This window comes from Branchiostoma floridae, unplaced genomic scaffold, assembly GCF_000003815.2.
Source record: "Branchiostoma floridae strain S238N-H82 unplaced genomic scaffold, Bfl_VNyyK Sc7u5tJ_1495, whole genome shotgun sequence".
Classification (NCBI taxonomy): domain Eukaryota; kingdom Metazoa; phylum Chordata; class Leptocardii; order Amphioxiformes; family Branchiostomatidae; genus Branchiostoma; species Branchiostoma floridae.
Window position 1 is genome coordinate 693,370 of NW_023365730.1, and position 11,662 is coordinate 705,031.

Genomic DNA, 11,662 nt, shown 5'->3' on the forward strand with positions numbered 1-11,662 from the left:
GAAGCACATGTATGGAGAGTCAGGGTCTTCATGGGTTAGATCCCTCCCGCATGGAAACCCGTCCTTGATGTAGGCACCCAGTCCATGCCCATGACGATTCAACGAGTCGTGCTTGGTGATAAGAGAGGAGTACCCATGTGTTTCAAAATCGTTTTCTAAGACTGACGGATTTAGACCTACTTCTTGTTCCATTCGAATTTTTCTCCGACAGATTGCTAATTACTATTTGTCTTTGGTTTCTTGGTTCTAAAGTTTTTCTGGCCTTTGCCTGCTCGCTGTACCTCTCAGTGTAGAGCGGGGTTCCGGCCATACAGGTCTGCTGCACAGTGTTCTAAGTTTTGGGTAGGAATCTCACATTTCTCCATTTCGAGAGAACTGGCTTATTAAACACAAGAAAATACAAGATAGTATCAACTTGCGAAAGTGGGTAACTCATTTTTTTAATGTTTAGTACCAAAGACTTACACTGAATTGAGAAGAATACACTACATATTACGTTAAAGTCAAAGACTCAAAATTTGGTTGTCCTGCTACGAATTATGTGAAAAATAGCTTTCTCAACGCAACTAGCGTGAAAGCTGTTGGTAAAATGTCTGTTTGTCACCTGGGCTGGGATAAACACACTTCAAACCTTGCCTGCCCAATTCATGGACTGAATTATAAGAATCCACAGCTTTGAAGAATATAGAGTAGTCTGGGAATCTGAATCCCAATTATATATCGAACAAAACCCTCTGTGAGGGTATCCCGATCAGGTGAGGTGCAGGTCCGTGCGGCCGGTGGCGTGAGGTGGGGCTATAACAAAAAATAAAGTGCATAGTGCAGCAAACAAAACTAAAAATTGTGCGTGACTATATACAGTAGAAGCCAGTTAATTGCACAATATATTAACGCACACTTCTGTTAATTGCATGGAATCCCCAAATAAGCGCGGTCCATCTAGATAACTTCGCATTATTGCACCAGCCGGATAATTGCACGAAGTTCACTGGCAAATAGACCGTGCAATTAAGCGGCTTCTACTGTACAAGGCCGCAGATGTCCCCGACTTTCATCTGGGAGATGGGGTGGCCCGTGTGTTGGACTGACCCCAACTTGAAACTAGTAAGCGATGAAGCAGTAACAATGTGTGTGGGTAGCTTGTTCCAGTCACTTACTGTTGTTGGAATTTTCGAAGATAACTGGTTCTGTATATTTCAGTCCGGCAAGAGAGTGAAAGGTGGAAACAAACATAAAATCATGAAATTCTTTACAGTGATTTCTTCTGAGATGTGGAATATGGAAGAAGAAACTAAGGATGATTTATTTGTGCTTCTGTCGTAAGATCTGATAGGTATTAATTAAGACATTTGGTAAATGGTCTCAATGCTACTATATAATCAGCCAGACAGTACAGTTATACCCAGCCACGCCATCACACGAACAGTCGTGCATGCATTTTTTACTGGATACATCTAATCAAACATATGAAAAATAATTCTACACTGTAAAGTTCGTTTTGATTTTTATCTTAACGACAGTGTTAGGAAAGCTTTGTAGACTGATGTTAAAATAACTACAGATCGGTTCTTGGTGTGCATCTTTTTTTTATATTTGCATATCCCTTCCTAGGCCTTGTTAAAGATGTGCTCAGTGGCAAATACATGGACTTAGCATCATCATCAATAATCATCCCCTATGAGGTGCACTACACTTAGAATGAATGACAACAGTACAGGTATACAATCATCTACTAATCACTAACTACTTAAAAGTAGCACTATGAAGCGGATTTTGACGCCATAACTGACTCAAAGAGAAGACCTCCTATGGCAAAAATTGTCTCTTGATGTCGTTTCCAGATACCAGAAGGCGAGCCACTAAGTAATGCGTCATCGTTCGTTTGTGGACATGGTAAATGACAATGTTCTTGGCTGACAAGTTTTATTCAAAATACACAGGCTTGCAGGATATCCAGCTGACATCCTGAATTGTTGTGAACATCACAAATGCTACGTAGCTTCATTGTATAATTACGATAAAAACAATATTAGGGCACCAATTCATATAAAAAGTCGCATATGCCATCAAGACATTTCTAAGCTTTATCTTTGAGAACATGCTATGAACATCACAAATGGTAGTTCCATTTTGCAATTACGATAAAAACAATATTAGGGCACCAATTCATATAAAAAGTTGCATATGACATTAGAATATTTGTAAGCTTCTTTTCTTTGAGAATACATATATTCTTGGCTGCTGAATAGGTCGACGTGTTTACTTGACAATGGAGTGTATGGTTAATACGTATTAGGTGTCTTACAAATATAATTGCCGTAAGCTTTCTGTTGTGTTACTCTATGGTGGTTTTAAGACATCTAAATTCTAATTGTGTCATAGACTAGTTAAACATTGACGCTGTGCATTTAAGGCACAGCGTCAATGTTTAACTCGTGTCGTTTTCTATCTATCTATCTATTTCTCTCTCTATCTAAATCCCGACCAGGTAGGTGCACGGTAGTGTAGCCAATGGTGGTGCAAAAAAGTAGGTGCAATAAACAAATCTTAAATAAAAAGGTGAAAAAACAAACAATGTGAAGTGTCAGCCACACTAATATACCTCAGACTACTTCAGTGGGTTGGGGAGGCCCATGTGCTGGGCTAGTCCTATCTTGAAGGTACCAAGTGTTAGTGCGGTGTATGTTGGGAGGCTGTTCCATTCTATTGCTGTCTTAGGGAAGTAGCTGGTGCTGTATATGTCTGGTTATCAGGCGAGTGTAACATACCGGTGTGGATGTCTTCTAAAGATCGGTTACAACAATTTTCATCAATCAATGACTGTTTTTGAAAGGGTACATTACATACCTCCCAAATTTTCGATGTCTATCAGTACATCGTCGTCAGGGGAATGACCTAATCTCAGTTCTCGCGAGAGAACACGAGACTAGGTCAGGCTTGCGTGGATCATCTGCCCCCTCCCACCGCCTCCTTGCGGAGAAGGGGTAGGTAGCACTTGGGCAGCTCCCAACCCTCATTCCGGTTCAACTTCGCAGCCTCTAGTTGAATGTGGATGGCCTCTTTAATCTTTCTATGTGCATTGCGTGCTTCTAAGTCAATAATGTCTATGTTGTCCTTCTAAAGATCATCTTGAATAATTACAAACATGGTGGCTGTTGCACTAATGGTGTCACAAATACTACTCAATATTGGCATAATACACCGTAACTATGGTAGCCATTGAATTTAGTCAGGATAGAGCAGAACGCCAGTGAATGTAGCGAAGCGGTTCTCGTTGCTATGCAACGCGTAGTATCCAGGCGACCCGATGGCCAGCCACACCCTGTCTCCTCTGCGCAGGTGCAGAACGGCGGTGCTGGAGCCGCTGCCATGGTTACCTTGGACACGCCCCGCCCATAGCGCCGTCTGCAACACAACATTGAAATTAAAAATGGCAATAAGCAGTTTCGTGACTTCAAATGCGTATGCGTTGTATATGGTGAATAGCGGGTAGAGCATTAAACGTTTATGACAGGGGCTTGTACTTTCTCTGATGTAGCGAATGAGGATTGCTTAAAACTTTATTTTAGGCCAACCAACCATTGGTTAGTTCTCGGATTTAAAACATAATACTGAACTGGAATTCGAAGAAACATTAAAAAAAGGAAAGTCTTCACTTTCTTTGGGAGCAAAAGCCGGCATATTTCAAGTTTTCCTATAATTCATTTGTTTTAACGATGTTGTATTGCTAACAGATAACTTTGATTAACAGGCAATTTTCATTAGATAATTCCCGGAAAAAGTGAAATGGAATGTATGGCCTTAGGAAATCGAAAAAAAAAGAACGATCGTTCGACTTACCTGAAAGTGTCCGTTCATCAGTAGTTTGATGTAGGCAGAGTGGTGCTTCTGCGCCAGGGCTGTGAAACTAAACCAACAAAATCAACGGAAGCATATCACTGACGGGCAAAGATTGTATATGTATAGCAGTTTTAACCGCTCCTCGGCGTAACACTAGCGTTTGTATCTATAGCCAGTATAACTGCCCTGCAATGTAACACAACAGCTTCTGTATCAATAGCTGCCCTAACCGCCTTTCGGCGTAACACACATGTCAAGTTCCTGTATCTGTAGCACAAATGCAATGTATTGTTTCTGTTCAAAACTTGTACTCTGCAATATCCGCCTCCACTTAACATTCCCGAAGGGTTTATTGATGAAATATACTCGCAGTTCAGTTCTTTTTCAATGAAAAACATGTTTTTGGACTGTAGGCGACACCATTGACGTACATTCAGTCTCAATGACACTCATAGATTCGGTGTATCCAATTTCCGCATTCAAACGTTATTCTCTTATATCCACCTCCACTTAATATAAACATTCAAAAGTTACATCCAAATGTTTTCTGTTGAAATTCAAATGAAGGTTCTTTTTTATAGAATAACATCATGTTTCTTACTGTCGGCAACACCATTGTCGTGAATACTGTTGCCAACGTCATTGGCGTACGCGTAAATTCAATTTCCGCAGCTATTAAGTATTAGGTTTGTTTTTAAAGTCGTCAGTTCGCCTTACCTGAACATGTACACACCAGGAGCCGCACACGTGAATACAGAGGGATTCTCCTCCCCCGCGAAACTTCCTCCTACGTCACTGATGACGTGGTCGAACGTCACGACCAGGTCGTCATTGTAGCCGGTGATCCTGCCTTCGTCAGTGGAGCGCGTCAGAGTGAAAGCAACCTATACAGTTCAAGACGTCACTGTTCTTTGTGTACATTATCATGCGAACGTGCAAATATGACTATATACGGTATATTTGAAGGTTCCAATCCTACTACCACGCATTTACATTGTATACTATAGCCTTATATCTATCTAAAATTTATTTGATAGTGCGCCAAAAAGCTAAGTAGTTACTCAAGAAAAAACAGTTGCTTGAGTAACTCCTTTTAGCGTATCTTATTACCTGGATGTCTAACCTACATCAACCTATTTGATAATAGTCTTATATCTATCTATGAAAAATGTTAAATAGAAATCCAGTGTGCCTTTGGCAAAGCAGTAATGAATTACTCCCTACTGTGACCATCTGGCAGGTAGAGGGGTGCATTGACCCCTATAAATACATGAACTAACTAGAAAGGCCGACATTTGCTTGAGAGCAAATAAAGCATATTTCAGCCATCTCCTTCCCCAGGTCGTTGACCCCTGTGGCCATTGGAAAATGACATGAAAAATCCTCAAATGTATCGTTTTTAAGCGGTTTATTCCGCAAATTATATATGTGCCATTTGAATAAATATTTAGAGCACCCCTTTACCGAATTCCAGGTCATTTGGTTGTAAAACGAGGGTACAGGAGCCAAAAATGTCCTATTTTTGTCAAAAGATGGCCAAAAAATTGCAAAATTTGCATTTTGTTGTACCTATGGTGTGGCTGAAATATAATAAAAATCCCAGACTGTCTACAGGCAACAAAAAAAAATACTAAGTAGCTTTCTCTACTGGTTTTCTCTAAGGACACACTATAAGTGCCTAAAATAACTAAACTTACTGTACAAAGTAACGAAAAAAACAGGACTCTATCGTACTAATACAATGGTAGATAAATTGACATTGGGAGATGCTATCAGGTATATATCAGGCAATAGGCAGGGCTCGAAATCCTTTTTTCTGCATACCTGCACTGGTGCAGGTAACATTGAAAATCACCTGCATCAGACAAATTTTACCTGCACCACTCTGCATTTACAAAGAATTGATCATACTAAAATTGTTGAGGAACCATTGTTATTCTTTTTCTTTTATACTTTATATGTGGTAACAGTCAATGCAGCTATTAAATAACAATCCACATACACCATAGGTCTTTTATGTATAAAACCCAGTACATGGACCAGTGCAGGTTAGGTGCAGGTGGACACCAAAAATACCTGCACAGTTTCAATCATACCTGCACTAACCTGCATATGCAGGATGTATTTCGAGCCCTGACAGGTAAAGTAAGAAATGGGGCTGTCTGATGACTCACCCTCTCCTGTGAACAACTGCAGCCTGCCGTGCCGAGGCCTGTTCCAACAACAGCAGCTGGAAAAGAGAATTGTATCAAGGAACAAACGAATATTAAAAATGATCATAATTTTTGACCATAGATTTTTTTAAATTCAAATTTTCAAACCAGATGATGAAATATGGAGTAAAAGACTTACCAAAGCGGTCAGTCGAAAATTTAATGAGTCTCAAATATCTACTGTTTCTGAAATCGTAATTGACGGTGCATATGATTGTTGTTCCATCAATCTCTAAATACAGTGCAGCACACCGTAAAGCACTGAATTGCGTGATTAGGTACTGAAACAGTTTAAACAGGCATTGTAAAACTTGATATAGTAAAGTAATAAAACTGAAATTTTATAGGTAAAGGGGCTCATTTGAATAATACTGCGATACAGATAATCAAAAATCATACGACAATGCAGGTAAATAAAAGCAGGTTACTAGTTAACAATATTGATATGGAGATCTGAACTCCGTTTATTCAAAAAGGTTACAACATGTGGAAAAGGTTGCTCGTTTTTTTGTTTTTCTTTTTAGCTACATCGGGAACCAGGCAATGCTGGCAAGTGCCTTGGTAGACCTGTTTAAGTTTTAATTTGTTCCAGGCAAAAAATCGGGAAAGGTCCACTTTAGAATATCAACGGCAATTCTAGAAACAATTGCTAAAGAGCAACTCACAACTCTAATGTATTTCTATACCACGATGTCCTTTATGGGGATGTCGTTAACATGAATATCGGTAGGGGCGTTAAACTACCAGTACTGAATCACTGAAAAAGGTCAGAAGTTCACGTTTATATCTAGATTTACTTAACTTCTACCATTGATATCACCCACCCTTGTTGCGTAACTGAATTAAGGTTTGTATATAGTATGATATCAATCTCTATACATGTTTGTTAATAGAATAGGATTGTATTTTTATATTCTTTATACATTGTTAAATATAGTACTATAGATAAAGTACATGACTCTGTATGCGTTTGTATAGGTCAGTATCTAAGTTTTGTATTATATATAGTATAGGACTCTGTATATGTTTGTATGAAGTATAGGTCAGTATCTATGTTTTGTATTATATATAGTATAGACTCTGTATTTGTTTGTATGAACTATAGGTCAGCATCTATGTTTTGTATTATATATAGTATAGACTCTGTATTTGTTTGTATGAACTATAGGTAGTATCTATATTTGTACTGCAGGGATATTAGTAACTACAATGTATGTTAATAATGGAAGATAAACAAACTGACTGATTAGTTTGTACTTTCAGGGTGATCAAATATGTTTTGTAGGTCACGTAGACATTAAGTCGTTTGTTCAAGACAAATTTGGGCAGTCCACAAAACATACAAAGAATGATATGGCATAGGAACAATGTTTTCTGACTTACCCTAGAAAAAATTACCCACCCTAGCTTTTTTTCACCCTTTCTTTTGGGTGGCCAGTGGAGTCACATACTAATTGTTTCCAGTTAGAATTTTTATTTAGCCTTCTTTCTTCCTTTTTAAGAAAAAACTGTATGTCCTATCTAATGAAAGATAAATGTATACTCATATTTGTAACCTTTATGCACACAATTAAAGTTTGACATTGAAAATATGTGTTCTCTAGTGTTTCATTTTCTATACTTAATTGTATCATTAGCGCACCAGAGTTATGGCCAAAGTCTGAAGAATAAAATTTCTAAAAAAGATAATTCCTACCTACCGATCCAAATTTTCCAGGACTAGAACAGGAAACACAAAATTTTTTTAAAGTCTAATTCATTTCAATGTATTGAGTGTACTCAGTGTACTGAACAAAGAAACAGTATATAAATACGTTGACATCCTTGAACTGGGTTTAAAGTTACAGGGTTGGTATAGACTCCATATCGTCTGACAAGCAGACTGTTCTCAAAAAAGTAATAACAAGTAACAACTGGTAAGTCTTCTTCCAACTGCTAAACCTTATATATCGAGTTTAACTAATGTTCTACTCAAGGAGGTTTCTCTTTTGGCTTAATCTTTTTTTTTTCATTTGAACTATACTTCAACCAGTTAAGTTAAATATGTGCAATTATTCGATGAGAAGTGTAAATGTATGTATGCGTTGGAACCCAATATCGGCTTAGCTGCCATGTATTGTATTGTCTACAATTTCAATAAAGCTAAATCTTAACAACCACTGTCATTTTCAAGCTACTCCTGCGGTAGCATAAGATAGTATCAAAAGCTGGCAGAGGAGTGAAGCCGGCCAAGGGGTGTGTATGCGACCCGGTGCCCGTTTGACTCTCTTTGGCCAGCTAAACTCCTTGGCTAGCTTTGATACTATCTTTTGACACCGTAGAATCTGCTTGGAGATTAAACTACTGATCTTTGACGAAACAAACCACTACTTACCGAATACAGCACACACAATCACGGTTTGTAGCGTCCAGGGCGCCATCTTGAAGCTTTCAGCTGCGGTTTTGAACGTGATGAACTTTACACTGGATGTCAAAAGGCCCTGACGGTCCAGACAGGCGTTCAGTTTGGTGCCGGTAATGTAAGTCTCTCCCTCTTTGTTCCAGCGGAGATTTATGGTCACTTAAACGTGTCTGGGCGTTCCCAGCCAATCGCTCAATGATAAATACGTATACCCTCATTAGTACAATATGGACTAGGGGTTGGGTACCGGTACGATGTGACGTTACTGGTAAAAACTGGTGTTTCTTATTGGACCGGTCCGGACAAACCGGACCTGAAAATTCGGACGTTGGACCTATTGGAAAATGAACAGATTATATGATAAGTAATTTACACGTTTGTGGGCTCACTGGTCTAATAAAACAACAAGAGCGAAGTAGGGTCTGGTCTAACGTTGTAGTCATTTCTTTTTAGCGAAACGGACCATTTTATATGAGTATCGTCCATTCCCAAGTTCTCACATACTGAATCTGGTCCGGACCAGTACCTGATTCTTTGGACCTGGACCTGAATTTTCTGTACCAGTAACTTACCCACCAGTATGGACCGATCATGAAACCCCGCGCCCTGTTCGATCATCGTTCTATATCGATCATGTTCGATCATGGTTCTATATCGATCATGTTCGATCATGGTTCTATATCGATCATGTTCGATCATGGTTCTATATCGATCATGTTCGATCATGGTTCTATACCGATCATGTTCGATCATGGTTCTATATCGATCATGGTTTTCGATCAAGGGTCTATTTTGATCATGTTCGGCCATGGTTCTATTTCGAACACTTCGTCAGTGACCGGCAGCGCAAGTAGGACAGAACTGGCCGCCGCCGCCAGATATTTATCTGTTCATACGAACTGACTTCGGTTTAGCTTTTTGGCCCTGAAATTCTCTCAAAACGGGCCAAAATGTGTTGAGAAGGGGGCGAACATAATTGCGGTAAAGGTGATATAACTTCAGTCAAAGCGGGAGGCACCTCAAAGCTTTACCTTGTTTGTGGGTAGGAGCGCCCAATGTCTGATACGCTGTCAATGCAAGTGTAAAGCAGAGTATGTATATCTGTGGCTCTAGGCAGCCTTCAAGCATTAAGTCCGTGTTTGTTATTAAAATGTGATTTCGTATCAGTTGTCATTGTTGTGATACGTCGTAAATTGGATAGCTCAGACGTAATCTTACCTTTATTGGTTTGCTTTCTACTGATTGCCTTAATCATGCATATTTCTTATCTGTGTATTGCTGTAACCCCATAATTCATGTTACATAATAGGGTGTAGCTTTGGGTCAAACGTGTATGTAGGAGATCATCAATCTTGTTATAATAAGACAGATGTCGCTTGTCTATGTAACAAGAATAGTAATTGCTGTTGGTCTTTAATTTGCCATAACTGGGTTTCATTTAGTAAATGTAAATAAACTTGTTAGATGTACAGTGCCTATCGATCACACATACACTAACAAGGTCAGTACCCGTCTTTTATGTAGTATAGTCACCACGTTCTGGAGTAACTTGAACTTGGAGTTTGATTGACATGTACGGTGTGCGTTTTGTGGACTGCAACTGGACGCGTCAAGTATGCTGTCGGTCAAAATGTCACCAGTACAACCGCCTGCATCTAGTAGTTAAAACGAAGTGTGTTAGGGACAACATGATTAAGCTGGCACACTCCGTCGAATGGCTGCTAGAGTAAATCAACGCATTGTTACTGTGGTAAGCATATCACTGGCCGGCATAGGCCAAGGTCCCACTTCCCAGCCCGGGGGCCGGCTGGGTAGCTTTCGGAAACGCAAAATATGATAAGAAAGGAAACAAAACACATTTTAGTATAATATACCCAGTGAGAAAGCGAATCCTATTCAGAGAGCGCAGCGCGATCGCAGTCTAGTGGAAAGGGGGCCTTAGCCCAAGTTGAAAATTTACAAATCAGTGCCCCCCCCCCCCCCCCCCCAAAAAAAAGAAAAAAAAACCATCACTGCTAGAAGTCTACGAAGGAGGCTACACACCAAACGTATATGCAATGCAAATTTATTTTTCTTCTAAAGCACTTTATTTCAAACATCATTATATTGCTATATCCACCTTTCAGTTACAACACAGAATGATGGAAATACAACAACATCACAGCAATGCATGTAGAAGTATGAATTATAAACTTTTTTGAAGTTTTATACTTGATTCTATAATAATAATTATATCTGGTGCTTTATTCTATGTTCAACTTGTCACATCATATCTCAGTTTTTAACAGGGGTGATCTTACAGCTATACATTTTGATTTAAACAGCAAACATCTAATTAAGCATACAATTATGTACATCCTCTTTGATTTGACGAAAGCCTCATTTTTATAGTTTTCACATTCATAATAGAGACCAAGACTGTCTAAGCTTTAACTCTTTTTAGTCCCACTCATTGTTTGGGAATCCATGATATAAATTCCTTTTTAGATCTGTCATTTTTGTAACTGCGAAAGTAATTTTTTACTTCATGAATGTCATATAGTTTTAACTTTTGGATAGATGGCAAATTTCTGTCCCAAGGCAGAGGTAGAGGTTCTTGGGATAGCTTTGATGACAAAAATGCTCCAGCATTCGCTTATGTAAGAATAAACTTTCAATAAAGTATAGAATATCAAACATGATCATACAATGTGTTTTTCTTTTACATTTTATAAAGACCAAAAACATGAGTGAAATTCCTCCTCAACAGTCCCTATTACACAATAGTGAAATCAAACAGCCAATGAGTCTATACCCTAATAATGACCTTTTTAGCAGTAGTACGCCAGCATTTTCTTTATCATCGTACAATTTTTCAACACTACATCCAATGTTGTAGACTTTCAGGCAATTCTTAAAGCTATGCAATCTTTGTGCAATCAGCAAAATATTTCCACCCAAAGCTCATCCACTGTGTGACAGGGACTTAGCCGCTCTCATTCCATCCTCCGTTACTACAGTATCATTTCCATTGAGCCTTGACCTTTGTCCTTTAACCCTTCACTCCCTGCGGAACAGCTTGATCCTGACCCCGCTCTCGGGACGAAGGATGAGCTCCCCCAGGGGCTTGAGGTCCTCACGGTTCTGCATGGTCTCGATGCGGAACCGGCGAAAAATGGAGGACAGGATGGCCTTCTCCTCCATCAGAGCAAACCTCTGACCTGTAAAG

At 39.2% G+C, this 11,662-nt stretch overlaps 3 protein-coding genes across 3 annotated transcripts in view; all 3 read right to left on the reverse strand.

Annotated features, from left to right (window-relative positions):
* Positions 1–11,662, reverse strand: part of LOC118407879 — a 313,255-nt gene that overhangs the window by 236,980 nt on the left and 64,613 nt on the right. The window lies entirely within an intron of this gene.
* The window catches only part of LOC118407874, a 341,762-nt gene that overhangs the window by 234,969 nt on the left and 95,131 nt on the right, over positions 1–11,662 (reverse strand). The gene's annotated exons all lie outside the window — the stretch shown is intronic.
* Positions 11,324–11,662, reverse strand: part of LOC118407885 (cytochrome P450 4V2-like) — a 13,757-nt gene continuing 13,418 nt past the window's right edge. The window contains exon 12 of the mRNA XM_035808458.1: positions 11,324–11,654. Within this exon, the coding sequence (XP_035664351.1) occupies positions 11,494–11,654 (161 nt within the window). The 3' untranslated portion in view covers positions 11,324–11,493. The remainder of the gene's footprint in view (positions 11,655–11,662) is intronic.